This window comes from Typopeltis vanoorti, chromosome 20 (assembly GCF_054136105.1).
Source record: "Typopeltis vanoorti isolate ZY-2024b chromosome 20, IOZ_Tvanoo_1.0, whole genome shotgun sequence".
Taxonomy (NCBI): Eukaryota; Metazoa; Arthropoda; class Arachnida; order Uropygi; family Thelyphonidae; genus Typopeltis; species Typopeltis vanoorti.
The window spans coordinates 100,970,685-100,990,096 of NC_143568.1; the positions used below are offsets into that span (position 1 = coordinate 100,970,685).

Sequence of the window (19,412 nt, forward strand, 5' to 3'; positions counted from 1 at the left end):
CCAGTTGCATGAGAAGTACAAAGAGCAGGAGAGGAAGGTGACTAACTTGATAAGGGTAACAAGAATGCAGTATGAGCAGCGGTTAGCTAAAGCAGCCAAAAAAATCCTAAGGAGTTTTTTCGATATGTCGCCAGTAGAAGAAAGAATGATTATGGTAGGATGGGATTGATTGGTGAAAACGGAGGAATGATAACCGCTGCGGAGGATATAGTTGAGATAGTAAGTGACCAATTTCTAAAGGTATTTCATTCTTGTGAATGTGGCATCATGCAGAACTTGAAAGCAGTGGGAAAAGAGGAGGAGGAGGAGAAGGAACTGTTAGTAAGTGAACAGGAGGTATATGAGGAATTGAATAGACTTGATGTAAATAAGGCTGTGGGACTTGATGCTATTTCACCACGTGTCTTGAGGGAATGTGCCAGAGAGTTAACAGCAGCTTTTGTATATCTTTTCAACATGAGTCTCTCACTGGGTCAAGTTCCAAAAGAGTGGAAAGAGGGTAAAATTGTTCCAATTCATAAGGGAGGTGATAAGAGTAAGGCTTTGAATTATAGACCAGTCTGTGTGTCTGGAGTTGTGGTCAAGGTATTAGAGAAGTTGGGAATAAGATTCAGAATTGGGTAGACAACAGAAAAATACTCTTTGGCGGCCAGCATGGATTTACTAAAGGAAGATCATGCTTTAGCAACCTGCTTACTTTTTTATAATAAAGTGACAAATGCTTTGGATAAGGGTGTTGCATATACAGTGCTATATTAAGATTTTGCAAAGGTGTTTGATAAATTGGAACGGATGGGGGATGAACAGTAGGTTGGTTCGCTGGATTGGAGATTGGCTGTCTGATAGGTATCAGCGAGTTGTCTTTGGAGGAGCGATATCCCAGAAGAGGAAAGTTACTAGTGGTGTAGCTCAAGGGTCTGTTTTGGGTCCATTGCTGTTTAATTTGTATGTAAATGATATCTGAAGAGGTCTGAATGGTGATGTGCAGTTGTTTGCAGATGATGCGAAGTTGGGGAGAGCTATCAGGAGTAGTGTGGATGCTGATATATGTGGATTTGCAGGAGGACTTGAATACATTGGCTGAATGGGTAAATAAGTGGGGATGTCAATTCAATGTTTCAAAGTGTAAGGTTTTGAAATTTGGGAAGCAGAGATGTAAAGTACACAATCGGTGCAAATATCTTGGAAGAGGTAGAGGAAATGAGAGATCTAGTAGTGATTGTAGACAAGGGCCTAAAATTTAGGGGACATGTTACTAAAATAGTGAAGACAACACAGCGAATAATGTGAATGATGCAGAGGATATTGACTTGTAGAAGTAAGGATGTTATGGTTCCTTTGTATAAGGCTTTGATCAGGCCACACATGGATTACTGTGCACAGATTTGGTCACCTGGTTTTCAAAAAGATGAAATTGCGTTGGAAAAAGTTCAGAGGCGATTGACTAAGGTGGTTTCTGGTCTCTGGAATGTAGAGTATGAAGACAGATTGATAAAATGCAATTTCAAAATTTGGTGGATAGAAGGAGGAGGGGGGGATATGATTGAGACATATAAGCTGTTAAGAGGTTATTACCAGATTAATGTCGGGGAGGTTTTGCACAGAATGGATGAGGATAGCAGGAGAACAAGAGGGCATTCCTGGAAACTGTATAAGGAGGGTGTGAGCAAGGGGCAGGTTTTTTGCATGGAGAGTCGTGAGTGATTGGAATGCTTTGCCCGAGAGTGTGGTGTGTGCAGAGACAGTGAATATATTTAAAGCACAGTATGATAAACTGTGTGTATAACAGTGGACCTCCCATGATGAGTTTTTGACTCCATGGAGGTTTTTGTAATAATAATAATTATAATAATTATCAATATTACTAAATTCCAATCTCCTTCTCTGGAAATTTTCTCTTACTAAATGTTTGCCTTTGTTGACTAATCATTGACTTAGCAGTTTAATCCAGAGATTAAATATATGGTCAGTTTAATCCATAATGCTCTTAAGAATATTCACCCTGTGATTTCCCAGAATCCTGTTAGGAAAGAATAGATCGCTGAGTATTGAACTTGCGATCATTTTCAAACACGTTTCTGAGACAACAAGAGGTTTTTTTTGTGTGCTGCTGCTATTTGTATTAATTAGTGGGTAAGAGCAGTTTCTATATCACACAACAGAGCATTTGATTTTCAAGTTTATTATTATTTATAAATGAAATTGATTTTTCGGTTCATTTTTTGTGCATCAAGATTCTAGTTATTTTAGGGTAAAATGTCGAGTAAAAAAGTGGATGTTAGCGAGCGTAGCCAGTTATCGTTACTATTGATTGCCTCTACGTTTTAACTAAAGCTGGAATTATTATGCTTATTACTTCAACTTAAAAAAAATCAAATCTGGAGTTGAATAAATATTAATAATTGTGTGATAAAGTTGGAACTGAATTAATCCTATATATATATATATATATATATATATATATATATATATATATATATATATATATATATATATATATATATATATATATAGGATTAATTCAGTTCTATATATATATATATATATATACATGTATATATATATATATATATAGGAGGCATACTGTGCATGTTACTGCAAACTGAAACGTTTTATATTTATATTTAGGTCCATGTTGTAATTCCAGAAATATACTGATGTTTGCTGCAATTTTTATTTTTAGTGAGAATATCTGAACTTTACAGTTGATGAAGTTTCTATTTTTACCTCGATTAGCAAGATTAATTTGATTGCATTAAATTTTTTTTTAAAATAACTTTTATCCTTATACTAAATTATTACCATACCTTTTAATATTTTTTCGGTATTCAGAATTTTTGTAGCAACTATTATCATTTTCAGCGTTGAATGAATAAAAAATTATTTAAGAAGCAACTTGCACCAAAATAAAACAAGTGACTTGTCGTTATTATGCATTGAATCAGATATAATGGACTCGATTAATTATGATGATATTATAGATATATCTGCTAAAACCAAAGCCAGAAAAAAAAATTTAGTTATTGATTTTTTTTAAATTTAAATTTGAACTGATTTTTTTTTTTAAATGCAAATATATGTATACTGATGTTATATTGTGTTATTAAAATTAGTTATTATGGAAATGTTGACTTTTATTTTCAATAAACTAAAAAAAAAGTGCTTATGTTTGAAGTCTCATAATGATGTTGCGCCTCGCCTCGGGCCTTCAAAAGCATAAATGCGGCCTGGACACTGTCTGTTTGTAATGCTAGCGGTGAACGCTCATTCTCTGTACTTAAACGCGTTAAAAATATTTACAGAATTCGTTAAGTCAGATGCATTTGAGAAATTTGTCGATTATGTTCATAGAAAATGATATTGCTGAATTATTAGATTATAAATGTATGATAGATAAGTTATATAGTTATAACTTATAAATTATATATATATACCTTATAAGGTATATATAATTGAAAAATACTTCGTTAAATAAATGTATAAAAATTTATTTGTGAATTACTGAATAGTTTAAAGTCCATATTTTTTATAATTAAGTTTATTTTTATTTGAAATATTTCGGTTACTGGATTTTGAAAATGGATAAAAAGAAATCGGGTTTTCAATAGCAAACGTAAAGCGGAAAAGGAAGAAAGATTGAAAAAACAAGAAGGTGCATTGTTAAAATATCTTTGCCGAGAAGATCGTAATCGCCTACAAGAAGAAAATCTTCAAGATTATTCGTTGGATAATTCGTCCGTAGTTTCGATTAAAGAATTGGAGGAGAATTCTACCGATACCAAAAATTAGATTAAAACATCGAAGGGGAAATCTACAGATTATATGAGTATTGTTGATTCTGAAGCTGGTTGTTCTACAGATCCAATCATAAAAGGATTTGATTTATCACATTTAAATTATAATGATCCAGCAACTTGGTGTCCTGTAAAATTTTCCAATATCAATCAATTACGTCAGCTATTTGAACATGGACCTGAACAGATTCATAATTTTGATTTTGATTAGTCCCATCCCTACTTTGATGCCTTATACTAACTATCCCATTTTGATTTGTTGTCCTTCGTACTCCCTCCGGCATATTATACTCATTCATACACTCAACTGCCTCCCTAAAGTCTGCAAATCTACCCCCCCCCCTTTATAAATCTAGTTTCCCTGAGTCTGTACATCCACTTCCACTTCATTCATCAGCACTTTTTCAAGCCTCCATACACCAAATCCATTCAAGTGTAAACCCATCCATCTTTATTGTATATATGTGTAAATATTTTAGAGATCGATAAAACGTTAACAGAAGAGACAGTTGACTTTCCAGTTGCTTGAACAGGTCACAACCAAGAGAGAGAGAGAGAGAAAGCCTGATAGTTGCTGATTATGAACGACCCTTACAAACCAATATACTATAGGTAAAGACTGAAAGTGCAGTAATGATAGTTAATACCGACTGTACAGAAATAAAATAAAAGCAATGGACCAACTACCCAAATGATCTACTCATCTGGATAGTTGGTCCATTGATACAGAGATAAAGAAGAAATTATCGATCAACTGGGTAGGTTTGGAGCAAGGTTGCTCACACAGAATATAAAGAACGCTATAATCGTGTTGCAAAATTTATTCACTTGACCCCGCATCTTGTTTGCCATTTTCATCATTGGTCTAACTCATGATATCGCCGATCTTATGAAATGACGGAAATACAATAATGGATTAAAAATCCGGGAAGTTCTCATATTGTATGATAGAAACAAAGATGAAACTAATGGAATTTGTCACAGAATATGTTTGAACACTATAATCTGTTTCTACGTACAGGAGATGTTGCATTTTCCTCTCCTCCATATGTAGTTGGGGAATCAATGCACCATATAAACCTAAGTTGAAGAGTATTGGGTATGGAGAAATAGGATATTAGTCCTGTTATAAGAGCTTTTGAAGATTGGTTAACTAGTTTTGTACAAAATTGGCAGCGTCCCCCCTCCTTCGGAAACTCAGAAATTACTTACAAACTCACAAGCTACTTCGAGAACCTATGGCAATAAGAGACATAATGGTTTCGATTGTCTCGTCCATAATTCGAATTAATCCCAAGCCTTCCTGAAACTTCTCCATATTTCTCCTATGCGAGGGATTTGAATATTTCTTTAACACTAGACGTAATTTTGACAGGATTACTGGCACATGCAAACTTTTAGCTATAGAATTTGTGTTTTCAAGTTGTTTTAGTTGTTTTGATGGAGCATAATTCTGTATTCTCATGGAAGACTAACTTAATCCTGTCTGAACAGGGTTCAAATATTGTGTCTTCGCAGACCAGATGTGAACCAAAAGCATTTTCAGAAGCAAGTGGCGTGGATAGACACTATTTGCAACAGCCTAGTATAATTTCATTACACCGTAAGTTTCAATAACCTTTGGATTTGTTATGATGCTGTTATATATTGATACAATGCGCAATTTAAAACAATTCGCTGAACTAACTGAATAAACTGTACTACATTCTTCGGTATATTGTAACTTTGCTGTAATCTCTGTAACATATATCATGCTTGCTGTATATTGTAATTTTGCTGTAATCTCTGTAACATATATCATGCTTGCTGTATATTGTAATTTTGCTGTAATCTCTGTAACATATAATATCATGCTTGCTTTGTATCGTAATTTTTCTTATTTATTTTTCTGAAACTTTTTGGCAAAATATGCTGTTAATCGTAAATTTTAAAACAATTATTATTTTTTGACAATTAGAATCTACGTATATATGGAGGCGCTGTATTCTTCGTTAAGAAATACAACATGCGATTTCGTTTAACTGAGCGAGAGAGGGACTGGAAATTTAGTTGTAGTAATGAAATAGGAAAAAAGAAATTATAATATTTTATGACTACCTGTTGAGTAGAACTTAATATGGCTTTCCAACCACCTAGCGCATTACAAGGTAGTTTTCATTTTTATGGATTTAGTAACAAAATATTAACTCAATTCGAGGAGTTGAGTCCAGAAAAAGGCTGGTAACCAGTAGTGTACCAGAGGGCTCGGTACTTGGTCCTCTGGTGTTTATTTTGTATATCAGTGACACAGGAAATAAGTAGTTGTTTGCTGATTAGGCAAAACTGGGAAGTGCAATGGTAAACGAAGGTTTTGTAGAGATTATTATTTATCATTATCTGAGACCTCCAGGGAATGAAGGACTCATCGAAGGAGACCCTACATCACCCAAACCAGCTGTCATACCTGCCCTTAAATTCGTTCACATTAGATGCACTCACTAACCCTAAAGGCAAACTGTGCTACTCCATCATTGCTCTTTGAGAGAAAAAACCTAGCTCTTACCCCTTTCTTGACTGCAAACAAACTTAACTTCCCCGTATTCTCTCCCCATCTTCCATACAACGAAAAATTTCATCAGACAATATCCTATAACACCCATTCAGAAGTTTATAGACCTCTATCACATCACCCATCCCTGCTGTTAACCAGTCTGTAATCCACATACAATCTGTTCTCATAATCTAAATCCCATAATTTTTGTAACCTTTCTTTACATCCTTTCAACGGCTTCTTTATCTCCTTGGAACCTGGGAGACCAAATCTGCACACAATAATCCAGGTGCAGTCTTATCGAGGCCTTATAAAAATGCAGAATGATTGATTTTATAGGAGAGGTGTGAAGATCCTACAGGATGATTGAAATATTTTTTTATGTGGTTACCGCTGACAGAAGGTTATTACTAAACCTGTTGTACACTTTACTGTGGGTAGGCCAAGGATTGTTTCCCCTATTTTTTGTAAATTTTATATATTTATTTTTACATTGTCTGGATACCCTGCTCTGGAGACCAAACATGGAATTTTTTTTTTCAGGCCTGAAATAAGTGGGATTGTAGTCTTAAAATGAATGATGAAATTCATCTTCCACTGCAATAGACTAGCAGTATGGGCAAAATAAATGGACACTAGTTTAATGTGGCCAAGTGTAAGGCAGTATACCTTTTGAGAAGAAAAAAATAACAAGCTGTGTACTATACTGATAGAATTGAACTACAGGAAATTGAGGAGGCCATGGACTTGGGGGGGGGGGGGGAGTGATTGTGGACACAGTTGAAATTGAGAGGGCATTTTGTGAAGACAGCCAAAATGGCACATTAGATAGAGAATATATCTGCTGCAGACAGATACTTGCTTTCCATAGGAATGAAGTGGTGCAGAGGATCCACAGGTGAGTGACAACTTGAAAGGTCTACGCAATGCTCTCTATGAGAATGGATTGAAAGTCAGGCAGAAAAGAGGAGATGTGATAAAGGCATATAAATTATTAAAAGGATTTTATAGGATTGACACTGAAGACTTTTTTTTTCAGTAGATAGCAGGAAGGGAGAGAAAACAAGGAGTCACCCATGGAAACTGTGTAAGAGTGTGGTTAGCAATGGTAATAGGACTAGATTTTTTGCTTGTAGGGTGGTGAATGGGTTGCCAGATATGGTTGTGAGTGCTTCATCAGTGAATGAGTTTAAGGAGAGGTGCAATAGGTATTGTGTGAATAATGGATATCCCATGATGGGTCTTCTGACTCTAATGAGATACCTGTGTAATAATAGTAATATTAAATCTGGATTAAATCTTATGTTAAATTGACTATGTAAGGAGAATATCCCCTGAAAGGAGAGCATGAATCTCAACTGCATTCTATTCTGCATTTTATTAAATGATATTTGCAGTTCTAGTTTTCACTTTTTTCAGAGCATTTCCACTCATACAAGCAAAAAAGCTGGAACATTCTCTTACACAACTTCCAGGGATAATTTGTTGTACCTTCTCATATTGTCATGTATTGAAAAATTTCTTTTGCATGTTTTATAAAATCTCTAATAATTTTATATGTTTCTATCACATGTCCTCTATTCTGTCTGTCAACAAAACTTAGTAATCCACAAACCATTAGTCTATCCTTATAAGAAGCATTCCATAGAATTGGGACCATTTTGATAACTTCCTCTAGATTCTCTCCACCATTTATCATTTCCAAGCAATCCAGGAACCAAACTGGTGCATATATATATATATATATGCATATGTGTGTATTTTTCTGGCTTTTTCTTATCAGATATATTTTACCTAACTGATAATTGTGGCTGGTTACAAATTCCAAAAGGTTTCCCCATGTAGGAAGCTCAAACATTTTGTATCAGGTCTACTACTTATCTGCAGTGGTCAGTACCCACCATTTCCTATTTTTCATAGCAGTATAGGCTAATTCTAAATTCAGTTAGCTACTATAGTTTGATTGTTCTGATGCGTACATGTTGGCTTTGGTAGAAATATGCATTCAGCTCAGCACTGCAGCCTCTGGTACAAGGAGCTGAACAGTGCAACTCCAAATACATGAAAATCTGTGGCTTATAATTTAATCCTGATGCTACATAGATTTGCTATGCTAAAAGCCATGTGTTCTCATAACAGTGATGTATGCTTGTTGAATTGTCCATAGGTAACAAACAGGTATTGTAACCATCACTACATGGAACCAGCATGTGTAAAATTTGACCATATACAATATAAAACTTAGCCAGTACAGAGTGATCTCTTGCTAAGCTGTACATCCTGAATGTGCTAAAATTGCATGTTCTTCTTGTGTTGATAAGTGCTTGATTGCCTGATAGTATGTGTATAACAGAAACCAGTAACTTAGTTTCTTGTACAAAGACCAACACAGAAAACCCAAAGACATATAGCTGTTATAGTGAACTGGAAACACTGAGTAATGATAATAACTCTTGTATATATATATATATATATATATATATGTTAAAGATACCAAGTAATTTTAAACCTGGTTTTACTCCATTTCCCAAGTAAGCAAACAGACTAAAAGTCAAGTTTGCGCCTGCAATTGATGCAAGTCTAACTGATCCCACAGGTAGTGCAGGACCAGGGCAACTCGTGGCAAAGGTGGAACAAGCTCCGATCACTAATCTTAATATTTACCCTTAATGCCAAAACACATCTCCAAGAAGGGGATGTATGATGTTTTGTATTAAAGGCAAGGGGCCACTACCCAGACCGGTTTCGACCTTTATTGAGGTCTCGTCAGTGGGAGCTAGGCTAGAATTAGAAATACCAAGATTTAGTAGTACAGAGCTTGTAAGTATTTCGCCAAAACAAGTTACCATAAGGTGTTTTAACCTTATTATTAAATAAGAATCTCTGGAGGAGATATATAAATGTAGAAAGTATTTTTACCTTGGGTATAAATATGTTAAAGATACCAAGTAATTTTAAACCTGGTTTTACTCCATTTCCCAAGTAAGCAAAGAGACTAAAAGTCAAGTTTGCGCCTGCAATTGATGCAAGTCTAACTGATCCCACAGGTAGTGCAGGACCAGGGCAACTCGTGGCAAAGGTGGAACAAGCTCCGATCACTAATCTTAATATTTACCCTTAATGCCAAAACACATCTCCAAGAAGGGGATGTATGATGTTTTGTATTAAAGGCAAGGGGCCACTAACCAGACCGGTTTCGACCTTTATTGAGGTCTCGTCAGTGGGAGCTAGGCTAGAATTAGAAATACCAAGATTTCTACATTTATATATGTTCCACCTTTGCCACGAGTTGCCCTGGTCCTGCACTACCTGTGGGATCAGTTAGACTTGCATCAATTGCAGGCGCAAACTTGACTTTTAGTCTCTTTGCTTACTTGGGAAATGGAGTAAAACCAGGTTTAAAATTACTTGGTATCTTTAACATATTTATACCCAAGGTAAAAATACTTTCTACATATATATATATATATATTTATAAATAACTTTGTCTTTAAGCAGACATCAGTATTCATTAAATAACCAAAATTCCTCAGTCCTGAAAGTCATATTCTGATGACTAAAATATACAGAAAACTGAAATATTCAGAAAAACAATAGAGATTTGTAAGAAAACGCAAGAAAGTGGTATTAATTGATATGAGAGTACAGTATTTAGGAGACAACTCATATTCAGTTATGAACAGATGACTTTCAGGAATATCCAGTGATGCTGAAAGTTATCCACTATGTTCTTTGCTTAACTGTACATGTATTTCTTTATTATTAGAGATCTGAAAACAAATTTAATTTTAATACTATTACACTCCAATTTTTTGTTAAAGACATCAGGAGTTAACAATATCAGAAGTTAAGCCATTATTACTTTACTAATAGGCACATAAACTATTCCAAATTTAACATGCTATTATCTTAAAGGCATGATTCTTTGCCATCATTTTTCCCCAAAATTAAGAATTATAGGTGCTTAATGAAAATAGTTAGGACAAGCTCTTCTGATATTTCCTTCTCTAGAACTTCACTTAATAAAAGATTGTCCATAGGCACTGGATATGTGTGTGTGTGTAATTTTATTATTACTATTATGTGATACCTCCAAGGACTCATTGCAGGAGGACACTCTACTCCACTGAACACAACTCATCATTTCCTCCATGCACTCTTCCAACTACTATTATTATCAACATACAATGGCATCTACTGTCTATTACCACCACCAAAAGTATTTTTTGTCTGTATGTTTTTAAATAATAATCTCACTTGTGAAAAGTCATAAAGCTACTTAGTGGCTGAGAGTTATATAATCTAGAAGATGTGTGTTTCAACCCAAATATTATCCAAATCACCATGAAAACCAGGGGACCAAATCTCTGCACATTAATCCATATGAGGCCTGATCAAGTCCTTATACAATGGAACCAGAACCTCTTTATTTCTGCACGTTAAGGTCCTCTACATCATTGCCATAGTCTAATGTGATGACTTCACAACTTATGCAATGTGATCTGAACTATAGATCCTTGTCCACCACTCCAAGGTCTCTCATCTCTTCAACTTCCTCCAAAATTTCCATCATCATATGTTCACTGGGCATCCAGATGCTGTATGGTCACTCCGATGTTTGGTAAAGTGCCACCAGGCCTCATCATGTAGTCCTGTTGTATGCTTTTCTGGAGGCTTCAACTCTCTGAAGATCAGTCACTCCATCCATCCATCTCATTGATGGTATACCCCTTCATCTCTTTCCAGGAACTTTACCTTCTATTACTGTTCTGAGGATAGAAGGAGGACTTCCATCCTTTCAACATGTCCAAAATATTTTAACTTTCTTCTGTCAGTATCCTTAAGGAGCCTTAACACTTTCAGTCCTATCGATGTATATTTACATCACTAAATTAAAAATTCTGAAAATAATAATATATGCTTGAAATTTGTTATCAGACTGTACTGTAGTTTAATTTGAACCTTCAGCTTCATTATCCATGAAGATGGTTGACTTTTATAGGGGTGGAAAACGGTTCTTGAGTGAATACGAATTAGAATAAATGCTCGAGGAAATACTCAATAACAAAGGATCTGAATTAGATGATTGGGCAGACAGTGTGGCCAATAGTGGATAATTACAGTGATGTACACCCTTATGTAAAATGATATTTTCATCATAATAACAACACACAAATTTTATTTATAATTGCCATTATTTATGTAACATCTAAGCAATATTTTGACTGAATTTGTTGAATTTTGAGCATTAAAGAAGTAAATATAAATAGAAACTAATAAAAAATGAACTTTTTATTTTTTTCAAAAACCTTGATTTCTTGCAACCCCCATTTCTGGAGCCCATACCACATGTATAACTAAAATTTTTGTTCCAATTAATTGTCAGAGATGCTAACTAAAACACAAAAAAAATAATTATTTGGATATTCCATAGAAATACTGCACAGCAATTTTTTAAATAGAGCTAAAAATGGTCAGGACACAGGGTTCTTTAAGTCCCAGTAGGTCTAGGACTCAAAGTGTTAAAGTTCTGCTGATCTTTTCTAACACCCGTACACCTTTCAGTATATGATATTCTCAACAGCCTTCTGTAACTACATCTCAAAAGCAGCTATCCTTTTCTTATCTGACTTCTTTAGGTTCCAAGTCACACATCCATTAGTTGCTGTTGGAAAAACAACTGCATCCAAAAATTTCCTCACCAAGCGTATACTTTGCATCCAATTGTTGCCTACCAAATTTCAGAACCTTACACTTTGCAAGGGACTTGAATTGACATTTCCATACTGTTGCCCACTCATATAATCTATTCAAGTCCTCCTGTAAGACCACAACATCTACTTGATTTTTCATCACTCTCCCCAGTTTTTTTTTTTCATCTGCAAGCAGTTGTATATAACCATTTAAACCTATCCCAAAATTATTATTATTATTATTATTCAGGCCTCCATGGAGTCAAAAGACTCATCGTGGGAGTCTTGACAGACTTTATGTTCCTAAGAACATAAAGTCTGTCAAGACTCATCAAGGGGAGGTCCCCCCCCCCTAAGAAACACAAAGTCTGTCATACCACTCTTTAAACTCATTGACCGTTCTCGCTCCCACCACTCCATCAGGCAATGCATTCCACGGTTCAACCATCCTCCACGCAAAGAAACCACTCCTTACCCTCTTGATCACAGTTTCCTTTCGTAACTTCCAGGGATGGCCTCTTGTCATCACTCCTTCCTGCTGTTCAACCAAGCGAAAGAACTCCCCAGTGTCAACCCTGTAACCACTTCTCAACAGTTTAAAAGTCTCAATCATATCACCTCTCCTTCTTCTATCCACCAAACTCTGCAGTTCACATTCCCTCAGCCGATCCTCATAACTATCCTTGTACAGTCCTGAAACCATCTTTGTATCCTTTCCACAGTTAATTTATCCCCTTCAAATCCTGACCAAATCTGAGAACAATAGTCCAAGTGTGGTCTGATCAGAGACTTATACAACGGAATGATAACCCTCTTATCTCTGCAGGTCAGTGGCCTTCTCATAATAGCAGCAATCCTCTGTGTTACCTAACTACCTTTGCAATATGTCCCCTAAACTTCAGGTTTCTATCAATCATCAACCCCAGATCTCTTGTCTCCCCTACTTCCTCCAGTATAACTCCTCCCATAGAGTATGCAGCATCCCATCGATGTTTCCCAAACCTCAAGACCTTACATTTTGCTGCATTAAACTGACACCCCCATTAATTTGCCCATCTATCTAGCTTATTTAAATCCTCTTGCAGGGCTACCACATCTATCTATCCAAATGGCTTTAACAGGCCTTTAAGGCCCACAACCGTCCAAAAGCATGCTTGGATTTCGTAACTGAAATACGAGGATAGAATGGTCACTCCTATGCCTCAAGGTATTCTTGGCTGTATCTCTGTGTGTTCATGGGGCCGGTTTGCCTGCTTGCAGGATGAAAAACACCAGATAAACTAGCGGAAAAAACCCTACTGCCTGCGCCCAAGACTGGCTAACTTGGCTATGGCTGAGGAAGATCCTTCAGCTCCTCACGTCTCCGATGGGAATCGAACCTAGGACACTCCTTCCCCAGGCATATGGTTGCAAAGCGCAAAGCCACTAGGCTAACTGCATGGACCTACCACATCTGCACTATTACTAATAATCCTTCCCAGCTTCACATCATCCGCAAACAACTGAATATCCCCTTGCAATCCACTGGCAATGTCATTGATATAAAGGTTAAACAATATAGGTCCTAGTACTGAGCTCTGTGGGACCTCACTCGTAACCCTCTGCCTCCTTGAAACTGCTCCACCATACACAACTCTCTGATACCTATCAGACAGCCAATCCTGAATCCAGTTGACCAATCTGACATTCAGACCCATGTGCTGCAACTTAAATATCAGCTTATCATGTGGCACCCTGTCAAATGCCTTCGCTAAGTCTAAGAAAATTGCAGTATATGCCTTTCCCTCATCTAATGTTCTTGTAACTTTATTATAAAAGGCTAGCATATTGCTAAAACAAGAGCACCCTTTCACAAATCCATGTTGACTCTCACAGATAACATTACCCTCATCTGCCCAATGCTGTATACGGTCCCTCACTACTTTCTCCAAGATCTTAACAACTACTGATGACACAGACTGGCCTATAATTAGACACCTCCAGTCTGTTACCACCCTTATGCAATGGCACTATCTTACCTTCCTTCCATTCCCTCGGCACCTTTGCCAAAGCCAGAATTTCATTGAAAAGCCAGGTTAAAGGCACTGTCAGTTCCCTAGCACATTCTCTCAAAACTCGAGGTGAAATACCATCCAGTCCCACAGCTTTACTGACATCCAGAGTACTCAGTATCTGAAACACACGCTCCTCCTGTACTTCTAAACCTCGAGCATACCTCACACCATACGCTCTCAAAAACATTTGTCTCACTTCCTTCCAAAGCCTCCTCTCTTAGAGGACATAGGTCATCACTTATCATAAGCAGTACCCCACCACCATGCTTTCCCCTCCTATCCTGACAAAAAATGCTATACCCAGCGACTTCTCTATTCCTGTTGTTATATCCCCTTCTGTCAACCATGTCTCAGTGATTGCAATAATTTTTGGCCAGGCTGATGCTATCTGCACCACCAATTCCTCTCCCTTATTCCGGATACTCCTGGCATTAGTATAAAGCATATAAATGCCATTGTTTCTATACACCACATTATCCCTTCTAGACTCCACTGGGCTCAGTGTTACCTGATGTTGTCTCCCTTCTCCCAAGTATCAATTCCCACAAGAGGCCAACCCTGCTATCATCCACCCTGGGACACACTGACTCGTTCAGAACAGCAATCTCTCCAGATGCCTACGTCCTTCCTCATTCAAATTTAAACGGTTTCTCGCATACAATTCCTCTCTTTCCTCAAACACACTCCAAGCATCCACATATACCAGTCCTCTCTTGTCACACATTCTTGCTATTATGCCATTCAATATCATCGCTCTTCTGTTCAGCTCATCATTATCATACCTAGGCAACACGCACACTATTTTTCCTCTCTCTGTCTTCTTCCGTACAGTCTCAAGCAAAAATCTCATATCTCTCGCTGCCCGACTTACATTACCACTCAAGTCATTCGTTCCTACCATCACAATCATCTCATCCACCCTTTCACCTCTCTTAATTGCCATAGCCACCCTTTCTATTGTTCCTCCTGGCAAACACTCCTCACGCATCCTATCTTGAACACCACGGATCATTGAGTCGCCATACATTATACCTCTTACCATTCCTTCTCTCCTATTGTTTCCATTCTCTCCTCTTCTTTCATTCCCATAGGTCTCTCTCATTCTCTCTCCTCTACTGCTATTCTATCTTCTAGCATTAGAAAAATTTCCTCTAGTCGCCGACTAGACTCGAAACCAAGTCTTCCTTCATGCGGCCAAGCGCCGTGGTGTGCAAACGTCACATCCACTGAGCTACACAAGCTCTCACTTAATGAGTGTACTTAATGATTTCATTTGTATTACTCACAAATGAGTAATACAAATGAAATAACAATGTTCTCAAAACATCTGTGGCACACCACTAGTGACTTTAAGTGGAAAATTTTGCCTTCCACTCCTTTGGGACTTGTGCTATTGCAACACTGTTGAACAGGTAGGTCAAGGCAGATGTCAACTCTTTGGAATGGCACCCATGAGGCTAGTGAATGTGAGAATGACCAAGTGCAGAATCTAAGTTCTCAAGCAAAAATATTGAATAGGATAGTCAATTCAGAAAGTAAAGGTGGGTGGAGGCCTAAAGGGATGCTGCAGTTTCTATATAATAATGCCAGAAGTATCAGGAACAATAGGGAGAATATTTATATTATATTAATATGTGGTCTCAATACTGAAAACTACCTGCAGAACGGCTTAACCACAGAAAACTACGTCTACAAGAGGGAGCAATTTTTGTCATTTTGTCAAGGTTAGTGCAACCTCGCCAAACGTTACAGGCATTAGTGAGACTTGGCTAACAGTAGATGATGTAAAGTTAAGGGGATAATAAATCCCTCATTATTTTAAAACCGGATACGAAACTCAGAGATCGAAATCTATCCAAATCTAAGAGTTTCATGCCGAAGAACTATTGGCGAGTCAAAGCGTAAGTCAACACCTGGGGAGTGCAACTCGGAGCAAAGGTGGAGCAAGCTCCATCACTGTCCTTAATATTTTCTCATAATGTAAAACGCAGCTCGAAGGAGATGTATTACTGTTTTACATTATGAGGAGAGGTCACTACCCAGAGCGGTTTCTACTTTTATTGAGGTCTCATCAGTGAGTAGGTAGACTTGGAATACCAAGGTTTAAGTGAACCGAACTTACATATACCCTTACTAACGAATTGCCAGACCAGTGTACCCATATATTATTATTATTACTACGATAAAGAGCCAAGAGGCTATTTTTCCGGTGATTATCCCCTTAACTTAATTTACGCTGCCGGAAAAATCGCCTCTTGGCTCTTTATTGTAGATGATGTAGTTACAGGGATAGAATGTAAAGGGTTTAGTATTTTCAGGGAAGATAGAGAAGACAGGATGGGGTAGGGGGAACCATTTTCATTCATCTGCTGATGATAGCAGATGAATTACAGCGAAAAGGAATTGGAGATAGGCAGGAGAGTGGCTATTCATTTGATGCAGTCTGGTGTGAGATTAAGGCCAGTAAGACAAAATATACAGTTGGTTGTTGCTACAGATAGTAATTTACTATCTTTTGTAATAGAGTACAGCAGCTTTGGATAAAGGAAATGGCTACATAATGATTCTACTGGATTTTGCAAAGTGATTTGACATACCACATGGAACACTGTTATGCAAATTAGAACAAATGGGGATGGATATGATGCTGGTTAAGTGAATAACAAGGTGGCTGCTCGACAGATATAAAAAAAGTGGTATATGGTGAACAGAATCAAGGTGAAAACAGGTGACTAGTGGTGTGCTGCAAGATTCAGTGCTGGGACCACTGCTGTTTAATTTGTACATAAATGATACAGGAAATAACCTGAAAGGAAATATTCAGTTTGCTGATGATTTGAAATTAGGTAGAGTAATAGTTAATCAAGCAATGTGGAGCGCTTATAGGAAAATAGGCTGTCAGTATGGGAAAAAGATAATGGGTGTCAGTTTAATGTGGAGAAATGCAAAGTTATGCATTTGGGGATAAATAGATTACAAGCTGTGTATCACATTGATGCCACTATACTCAAGGAAATAGATGAAGCTAGAGATTTAGGAGTGGTGGTAGACAGAGAGCTAAAGTTTAGAGGACATTAATAAGGTAACAATAGGGAGAATATTTATATTATATTAATATGTGGTCTCAATACTGAAAACTACCTGCAGAACAAGCATACGATTACTTGGCTATTGAAAAAAACATTAACAAGTAGAGATAAGGAAGTTGCTATTCCTCTTTATAAGGTCTCGATTATGTTCACATCTGGATTACTGTGCTCAAGTCTGGTCTCCTGGATTTCTTGGGGATAAGGAAGTGGTGGAGAAGATTCAGAGGCAAGTGACCAAGTTAGTGAGTGGCCTATGGAATGTCCCATTTGACGATGGATTGAAGATGTGTGAATTGCTGAAGTTGGTTGATAGGACAAAAAAAGAGGGAATATGATAGAAACATTTAAGCTGCTTGAAGGATTTTATAGGATTGATGTAGGAGAAATGTTTAAGCACTTGGCTTGAGGGACTAGAACAAGGGGTCATCCCTGGAAGTTGAATAAAAGTGTAGTTAGTAGGGGTATGAGGACTAAATTTTTTTCTTGGAGAGTTATGAATGAGTGGAATGGGTTACCAGAGTCAGTTATGAGTGTTTTATTTCTTAATGGATTCAAGGAGAGGTATGACAGATTGTGTGGATAGTTTGGGTCTGCTGCAATGAGTCTTCAGACTCCATAGAAGTGCCTGTACAAAAAAAAGAAGAAAAAAAAATCAGCTAACGCCTTTTTATTCCCGTATACAGAGTAGGCGAGGCCATTTAGCCCTATCTAACTTTTGGAGACTGAGTGGGCAGTTCAATCTCCACTGGTACCCAATCAGAGATAGATGGCCCAAGGCTATCACTAATTAAGCGGTACGCAGTACCTGTACAATAATAATAATAACATTTGCTTAAGACACATGGTGATATGTTATCAAGTCATATTGCCTTATTGACATCAGACTTGCTTATCTCCTCATATACCCTTTGCTCGGTCACCATTGTCTTCTCTCATTTCATTCTCTACATTTGAGCTTCTGATTTCACATTGTGGAAGAAACACCCTGATGGGCTGCTTACTGAATACCTTGACTGTCCTCAGTAGCAGTTACCAATCTCTCACTTTCATCCGTTAACATCATCTTACCATAATCATTCTTCTTTCTCCTTAGGATTTTTCTTGGCCTGATTTGCTAATTTCTGCTCATACTTCACTTTTGCTGTTCTTACCAAATCACTCTTCTAGTCTGTTCTTTATGTTCTTCATGCAACTGATTATTACCATTATTCATCTTGTGCTCCCTCCAAAGTGCCGTCTTCTTTCAGATTTCATGCTTAATCCCTTCATTATCCATTTAACACTTACCTTATTCAAGCTTTTGATCTTCGGAATATATTTACACATTGATGTTTATATGTATTTCTCTGTCAATCCCAAAGCAGCAATTATTTTCCTTCTGCTCAACTCCTCATTCCATGCTGTAGCTCCAAGGTGTCTCATAAACTTGCCATAATCATCACCCTTTTGCTTTAATATATATCCTTTCCTCACAGAAGTCTTCATATAACTATCCACAACCCAGGTGATCACGTCATGTTCATTCTTACGAACTGCCACAATTACATCCTCTGATGAAATTATTAGATCAAAAACTCTCGAACTTTGCATGCCCTCCTTTACATACTGCCTGAGATAGTTCTCTCAAGAATTCGAGAAATTCATTTTCCTTATTCTCAAATGCTATCTCTTCATTTTAGTCTGTACTGCCATAATTAAAATCATCCTTTCCTTGTTCACTAAACCCAAGTTGCTTATACATTTCTTTACCACATTCCCGGATCTATAGCAACATCCAACTAAATATCTCTTCTTGTCAACCTCCACCTCACACCACACTGCCTCAAAACTATTGCCACTATTTCCCTCTTTTATGTCTACCTTATGTGGACATAATTACCCAGCTATCATAGGCAGCACTTCTCCTCCTTTCTTGTTCTTTCTATCCCCTCAAAAAATACTGTACCCTTCCATTTCTGTCTTCATTCCACCATGTTTTACCATTGCACTCATGCCATGGAACCATTTTCATTTTCATCATCAACAGCATTTGATCTTCATGCTGCACCACTTGTAGATCTAATGTATACTATCATTGTGTTCCATTCAATGCAAGATTCAAAAATTCAATAAAAAAGTAACATCCACAAAGCCAACAATTCTATAAGCACACTAAGCCATCAAAAGTAAACAGTAGTATACTAAAATGCAAGCAATATCATCAGTTATTACACAAAATAGCACTTATCTTTTCTGGAGCGCTTTACCAATAC

At 37.1% G+C, this 19,412-nt stretch overlaps 1 protein-coding gene across 1 annotated transcript in view; it reads left to right on the forward strand.

Moving 5' to 3' along the window:
* The first annotated feature begins 5,794 nt into the window (after nucleotides 1–5,794).
* The window catches only part of LOC150095717 (SOSS complex subunit C homolog), a 58,818-nt gene continuing 45,200 nt past the window's right edge, over nucleotides 5,795–19,412 (forward strand). Inside the window, exon 1 of the mRNA XM_090410607.1 lies at nucleotides 5,795–5,941. Coding sequence (XP_090266733.1) covers nucleotides 5,911–5,941 — 31 coding nt within the window. The 5' untranslated portion in view covers nucleotides 5,795–5,910. The remainder of the gene's footprint in view (nucleotides 5,942–19,412) is intronic.